The 7,895-nt window shown below is 43.1% G+C and overlaps 1 protein-coding gene across 1 annotated transcript; it reads right to left on the minus strand.

Moving 5' to 3' along the window:
- Positions 1-5,712: 5,712 nt before the first annotated feature.
- On the minus strand, positions 5,713-7,296 carry LOC103716564 (metalloendoproteinase 1-MMP-like). Its single transcript, XM_008804605.6, has one exon. The coding sequence runs from the start codon at positions 7,196-7,198 to the stop codon at positions 6,116-6,118; it is 1,083 nt and encodes a 360-aa protein (XP_008802827.3). The 5' UTR covers positions 7,199-7,296; the 3' UTR covers positions 5,713-6,115.
- Between the last annotated feature and the right edge of the window lie 599 nt (positions 7,297-7,895).

Raw genomic sequence — 7,895 nt, forward strand, 5'->3', positions numbered from 1 at the left:
AAGCAAACAATTTTTTTTTTTTTAAGTACAATAGCTATCAGCTCATCACATAAGCACAATCGACTACATCACTATCAGCTCTCGCATAAGCACAGCCAGCTACATCACTATCAAAAAGACTACACAAAGCAAAAAAGTAGAGGATTGTTGGATCCACATGCAATCTTCGGAATGATGACCGATCGGCAAATAAGACGATCCAATCCGCAGCTTGGTTCGTCTTTCAAAAACTATGTCTGACCTGAGCAACACGGCACTTCCGCATCAATCACCGTGTGTAAGCAAATAATTTTTTTTCTGGTAATTGTTTAAGCAACTAATTAAGAAAGTCTTTCTATTAACCAACTCGCCCTTGCACCGCACATATGGTCTTTTTCCACCATTTTCTCCTTAGCACTCGGGCGAGGGGAGGAGCATTTTTTTTTTTTTTTGGGGGGGGGGGGGGTTGCATGAATACCCTTCTAAATATCGGATTTTGCATGAATATCCTTTCAAAATTAATATTTACATGTATACCCTCATAAAACACTTATTTTACTATTCTAATTTTTTTATTTTTGTTTTTGCATATGTACCCATGCTATCTAACGATGTTAAAAAATTAATGGTTTCAAATTAAAATGACTAAAATACCCTTAATGAATAGACATATAAATAGATCGTGATCTCGATAGCAGGAGAAAAAAAATAAAGACAATAGCATAATTTTAAAATTTTATTTTATTTTTAATTAATATAAATCTGATTTTTCTTAACACCATTAGAACAACCGTTATATTACGGACATTTATACAATAACAAAGTTTTACGATGGTATACGTGTAAATATCAATTTTAGAAGGGTATCCATACAAAATTTGATATTTAGAAGAGTTGAATAAAAAAAATCCATTTTTTTTAATCTTTTCTGACAGGGCCGACATAGTGGGCATGTCATGGGGGCTTCAAGTTTTTATTAGGATAGGTTTGGCCCCAAGCTTTTAGGTATACCATATTTCTCATGATCTATATTGTTAAAAAAAATTTAAGAAATAAAAGTTTATGCTTTCTTGATCTCTAAATATGCATCAAGTAAATATAAAAATATATAATTAAAATAATTAAATATTATATTCTGTTATGATCTAAATATTAAAATTTATTAAATTTAAATTTATATATATGTGTGTAAGAGAGATAAAATACAATGAATTTTCACTATAAACATTTTATCGTGCTATGATTTTATTTTTATTTAAATAATTTGAATATTTTACCTAATTGCTTTGCTCTATGGATCCTAGCAGCTATAACATCTAGGATGGTGGTGGTTATATTTACATTTTTTTCAGCTTTTTATCTTGGATCCTCTACCACTTTTAAGTATTATTGGGTAAGAACTAGAGCCATGTACAAACTTTTTTTTAAAAAAAAAAAGAGAAAAGGTGGCAAGTTATACTCCATCGACTCACTAATTGAAGGGCTACTTCCCGCGTCTTAATTGAGACATATTTATCTTCATATCCTTCTAGAACTACAAGAAAAACTATTAAAGGTAGTAGAATCACCCTCTGTATTTGATATTTTTTAAGATTGTTACTACAAGTGATCTTTTTTGCATTTGAAGCTTGTTATGATTTTTTTGGTGAATTTCACCATTGACCTGTGAATTATGTTTGAATAGTCCTAAGTATTGAATATTAGCCATTTTCTTGTTCGGCTCAATCTTGTTGATATGACTGATTATTTTGGCTTTTTAACTCGGATTTCGGTTGGGTCGTTTAAACTTGACACTTTTCTGAGTGCTAGCGTAGAAAAGCATGCTTGAAATCTAGTCAATTCATCTTTACCCCATCTTTCTTGGTAGGTATAACGTTTCTCTATTTTTATGTCAGTGGTATAGTATTTTTTGCCAAGTACCAAGATTTGTCATTGGCGGTGGACTTCATTCATTTCTGCTACTTTAGCTATTGTATATGGCTACTCTTACTCCATATTTCAGTACCTTATGAAGACAAAGATTCCAGGCTTTTTCAAACTAGTTTCTACGTTGGCTATGCTCTAATAGTTTATCTTGATTTAGGAATATTTTGTGGCGAGCTTCTCTCTCTATGATCTTTTCAAGAACTAGTTTTAATTTCTTTTCTACTATAGGCTAACAACATTTCTTTGCAAATTTCAGGTCCTTCAGTTTGGAGCAGAATTATTGCCTACATGAATTACATGATTTTACCATATGAGCAATGAAAGCTGCTATAGCTGTCAAGTGTTTTGATCACTCTTTACCATTTAATTGCCCTATTGACTCTTGATTTCGCCAAAAATGTGCTCCAAACATTTCTGTTGCTGGAAATTGGACCCGGGGGCTACCGCGAAGCCGGGGAAGGAGGAGCTTCGCTGCAGGGACGGTGGTCGGCGGCGCGCCGACTGGTGACGTCCTCCTGGAGGGGTGTAAGTCCTGCAAAAAGCCGGTGGCCGGGCTCCCCGGCGCCGGCCCTCCGATGCTTAAGTCAGAGGGAGGCAGATATGTGTAGAGAGCAAGGAAGAGAGTATATGGAGAAGACAGCAGAAATATTTGGATAAGATGAAGAAGATGAAGAGGGTGATATCCTCCATTGTGTCTGTGCTGTTTGCTTCTTTTCACCCGGTCCAGGAGGGTTCTGTCCGGGGGCCCCCATTCTTTTCCCCCCAGGTTTTCTTTTATAGAAGGATTTTTGTTACCTGGGAGGTGACAGGAGGTTTGTCCTCTTTTGTAATAATTGGGCACGATTTGGCCCATTAATGGCGTAGTGGAGAACGGGACCGAATCGGACCGGAATCAGGGAGTTGTCACGGTCGATCGGACCTGTTGGAGTGGTTGAACCGCCGGCTGTGGTGGGCCTGGGGTTTGTGGATGGTAAGGGCATTTATTACCGAATGAACCGGCGGTCAGGGAGAGCCATACGCTCTGATGGTTCAGTGATCCGGAGATCGTCTTGGGCCGTGCTCATTAAATGACTGGGTGCATCGGAGACTTGAGGGAGTCTCATGCATTAATGGCAGGTCGTGCCGAATACCTGCAGAGATCTTATGCCTTGATGGCTTGGAGATAGTGGCAGGCTATAGTAGAGTCGCGTGTATAGCCGCCGGACCTTTCGAGAAAGCTTGGCGGAGAGGAGTATTAGTTAAGGCATCGGCTCGGCAAGGGTGCCGAGCCGAGCTGGTCGCCCAGAGGGGCGCCCTGTGGCGGGGTTGCTTCGAGTACTCCTGGTCGGCGCCCTTTGGGCGAGCACCTTCTAGCCGAGCGCCTCTATTTGGCGCTCTCTCTAGTCAGCGCTTTCTAGTTGAGCGCTTCTCTGGTCGGCGTCCGCTGGTCGGCTCTTCCTATCCGAGCATCTCTACTTGGTTATTTTGATTGGGCGCCTCTTGGCGCTCTCTCCGGTTGGCGCCCTTTAGTCGAGCGCCTTCCTGGTCGGCATTCTTTGGCCGAGCATCCTCCTGGTCGGCGCTCTTTGGCCGAGCGCCTCCGTGGCGGTATGACTTGGGGTTTTTCCCCCAACAATTTCATTTTTACATGACAAAGTAATCAAGTTTTGATACTTATATTGCTTTTAGTTTTGTCACTTCTGTGTATACGCCTGAATTGATTGTAAATGGGGAAATTGTTCAAAAATCTCTAAAAAGACAGGAGAGTTTGAGCCCGTTGCTCAAAGAGCTCCAAATAGGCTCAGATAGAATGAAAAAACCTGCACGAAGCGGAAGGAGATCAGAGCCAAGCATCAAACCTAAACTTCGACTTCTCTATCGCCCAATGTATACAACCAGATAGTTTTCATTTGGGCATCTTAATTACCTCTATATCCATGGGTAATTGTATGTCGCTAGAATATTGAGCTTTTCTACTTGCTTCAATGTGTAATTAGCTAAGACTTTCTATGAATAATAAAGGCGTGCCCAACTTCTTCGCTTGCCAAGTTGTTAAGCACCTCCTCAAGATTTTTAATACATGCCAATAATTTATTACGGCACAACCACAAATTCGTTAAGTTGCAATTGTAGAAAATTTGAGGTCCTGGCTCTAAATAGTACAAATATCCTCAACAAAAAGAGGTGAATAACATAGGAGAGATCCTCTATATCTGTTCTTCTTTCTGTATCTTTCTTTCTCTTTTTATTTTTTTATCAAAATTTTTGTACTGATTTAAGCATCAAATGGTCCGACTGCAGTCAATTCAGCAATCATTCACCTTTTGTTTGTCGTCTTACAAATCCATGAAGGCATCCCATATTAGTAATTTAGGATTCCGTAACTGTTTGATTTCCAAGGTTGTTTATTGTATGCCCTTGTTATTTTTTTCTCCCTTTCTAATTGAAAATAAACTCCACTGTGTGCCCCGTTTATCACCAGAAAATCGAAACAAAACGAACTCGTGGCTTCTTAGGTGTCGTATTATGATTGCTAGGATTCCATTTTGCATGTACGCTCCCTAACGCGTGGCCACGCAAAGCTCTCCGCATTTCTTAATCTCCACCGTCCAATTTGGAGCATGTCATCGGATTTTTCTTCCTGACGTTAACGTATTGCAATTTTTTTTTTTTCATGCAAAGGTATTCATGCTCTTTTGGAGCTCGTTTGGTTCGCTAGGAACGAAGGGAAAAAAGTGTCATCAATGAAAAAATAATGAAATATTTCTTATTTGATTGGAGTTTTTAAGGAAGAGAGACGAAAAGTTGTATTTTCATGGGAATATGATTTTCACGTTTTATGAAAAAATCTTTCTCATGAAAAATATAGAAAAGTTAGTTTCCCGTTAGCCAGAAATAACTTCATTTTTATTTTTTTAAAAAAACTCCTCAGCATTAAAGAGATATTAAAGACCTAATTTTTATTAAGGACATAATATAAATTATACATAATTTTTCTAAAAAATGGATGGTCAACCAAACATAAGCACTTTGAAAATATTTCACTTTTCTATTGTCAATCAAACATGCCAAAAGAATTTTTTCAGGCATTCTCTTCCTAGGAATTTGTTTCTCATGAAGCATATTCATAGAAGGAAAAATACTTTCCAAGAACCAAACGAGCCCTTAAGAAGAAAGAGACTGCGATGGACAGCAAGGGGGACCAAATCATGGCCCTTGAAGAAGATGTTGATCCATCATGGCCGTCAATTTCCACTAAGGTTAGGCGTCTTTTTTTTATTAATATCCCTTCTTGCCTGCGCCATTCTCAGCCACAACTTGGGTTGCCCCACCGGCCACCACTCCGGGGATGGGTGGCCTCCCCCATCGCTATCGTTGATTCCATAATTCCCCCGCGTTTAACAAGAGAAAACCGTCCGATAAGAAGACTTATCCATCATGATGGTTGACTTGGCCGTAGCTTTCCGTGTGACAACACTCATTTGATTAATTGACACAAATAATTAACCCTTACCGAGCAAGACACGCTTCTCCCATTGTGACGTCGAGATCGAGGTCATCGATTCATCGTCCAGATCTCAAAGCACTCATGGCCAAGCACGGAGTGCTCCCGCCTCTCGCGCGTGACAGATAACATAACGAAGTCTTGCGCTTGTACTTCATTTCAACAAATTCCACTAGACACGGCATATTGTGGTCCCCATCAACGAGAAAATCTTCTTCTTTTGTGGAATATTTCACTAATTTCTGACCAAGAAAGTAGACCTTGAGCACTGTGTAAAAGTTTGAGAACAAACCAAAAAGAAACCACATAACAAAAACAATCCCTACTTGTCTTTCAAATTCCTCTTCTCATTGATAATAATAATATATAAAAAAAATACATGCAAAGCCCAGGAGAGGGGGTTACAGCTTACCTCTTGAACGAACTCTTTCGATTCCTATCATAAAACAAACCCGATAGCATATAACAAAACAAGATAGAGAAATTAATTAGCAGCTAAACAATTTTCTTTCATCCCTCGCCTAAGGGATAACAAAGAACACACCTAAAGCCTATTGGATGCTGTGGCTACATCTTAGTCTCCACTTCGCTCCAATTAATCCAACCTTTCTGTAAAAGTTTTGGGGGAAAAAAAAAGAAGAAGAACGAGAAGAATTCTTCTTCTCCTTCTTCTTTGAAAATTGGATGAATTTATCCAAGGTGGTATACTAGGTAGCAACAACCAAATCATATGCACAACGCAATCATCGCCACAAGAATTCCTATAAAACTTCTTCCAATAATCCGACTACGACTAATAATCTTTGGAGCGGAAGAAGTATCGGATTCCAAGAGCGAGCTAAAGCTAAAGTTAGGATTGGACCCGTAGAGCGCCTGCACCCCTTCCACGTCATCCACGGTGAGATCCACCTTCCGCGTCCTCGGGCTAAGACTCGGGTACATGACCGCGTCCTTGACCCGCGAGTGAGCCAGACCGAGGACGTGCCCGATCTCGTGCGTGGCGACCGACTCCAAGTCCACCGCGACCTTCGACCCCTCCGCCCCGAAGTCCACCGCCCACCGCTCCGCCGCGTCGAGGTGGAGCAGCCCGCTATCCGGCGAGAAGGCGTGGGCCAGCACCCCCAGCACCCCGTCGAAGGGCTCCCCGTCCCCGTGATCCCCGATATAGAACCCCACCTTCACATCCGCCGCCTCGTACTGCGCCGCCTCCTCGAACCTCACCGGTATTACGCTCGCCCATCGCCGGAACGCCCGCCGGAACGCCGCCGCCACTTCCGCCTTCGGGATATAGCCCACGGCGTCCGTGAGGGCGATGGCATATGTCAGCGTCAGCTCGCCGGACCGGACCCACCGTGGTTCACCCGGGAAGAACGCGAACCGCTGGGCAGCGCCGGTGCGGTTCGCGGTGACCGAGTCGGGAACGCCGCATCGGGGGGTCATGATTTGGGAGAGGGTGCGGGCGTCGAGCTTGGAGGTGACGGGGAGGCCGAACCGGGTCTGGTAGAGGGTGAGGGCCGACTCGAACCGGGAATCGAAGGCGTCGTTACTGAGGTGGGAGGTCGGGCCGGGGAAGTAGCCGAACCGGGCGAAGTAGCGCTTCAGGTCGGCGATGCCGGGGACGTGGGTCCCGCGCTTAGCGTCGAGGAGGCGCTCGAAGGAGCGCCACGTGTCACCGGAGCGGCGGGGCGGAAGGTGGGACCGGTCCGGCCCATCGGGTTGGTTCGCCGGGAAGGGTCGGGAGGCGGTCAAGGGAGGGCGGGAAAGGAGAAGAGGGAGGAGGAGCAAAAGCGCCGGGAGAGAGGAGGGCATGGCATCGGAATGGAGCGCCGGGATTGGCTAAAAGGGCGAGAATTCCCATATTTATAGTTATTACCGAGACCATGGAATAAAGGACTCGTGGGATTTTATACGATTACTACTATTTTCCCGATTTTTGGATTGGTTGGGTTCGTATTGGGAGATTCTGACCTCATGACCCGATTCCACAAGACACAGCGTGATGATGTTGATTCAGCGGTTGGTGACCAACTGACCGTCTGACTCCCACACCTGCAGCTAAGCTTTCTTTGCTTGTCTCTGTTAACGTGGAACTACCGAAACGCCCATGTATGGAAGAAGTTAAACTTTGTAAGTTATAGTCATAGATTTATCATTTCATCAAGAGAAGGAAGCAGGGAGGAGTCATAAAGGTAAGAGAAATAACAGAGAGGAAAATGCCTACTCATGCGTTACTTCAACTTATCCAAGTCTGGTGTAATATGCTTTTCCTTTTGCTCCGAGTGCGGAAGTGCTATGGGGATGAACCTCCACGCTGTTGAACCGTTTGAATAGGAGCTGCTTCAAAATGGTTGCAACGAAAGGACTCCAAGAAATCTGCAGTTTCTGGTCCCCCAGCAAAGCGGATCTTTGGTTTTTCCTGCACCACTCGTTGAAATCTTTGAGCCTATTGGATGTTGGCCTGTTGTTGGTGCATTAATAAAATAATTCATTCTGTTGCTGGTGGTCC

Source organism: Phoenix dactylifera, chromosome 3, assembly GCF_051530095.1.
Source record: "Phoenix dactylifera cultivar Ajwa chromosome 3, Ajwa_hap1_PhDact_Kaust_v1.1, whole genome shotgun sequence".
NCBI classification, from domain to species: domain Eukaryota; kingdom Viridiplantae; phylum Streptophyta; class Magnoliopsida; order Arecales; family Arecaceae; genus Phoenix; species Phoenix dactylifera.

Bases quoted from the DNA above. Each gene is read 5' to 3' on its own strand.
- LOC103716564 (XM_008804605.6), bottom strand. From the start codon at position 7,198: ATGCCCTCCTCTCTCCCGGCGCTTTTGCTCCTCCTCCCTCTTCTCCTT.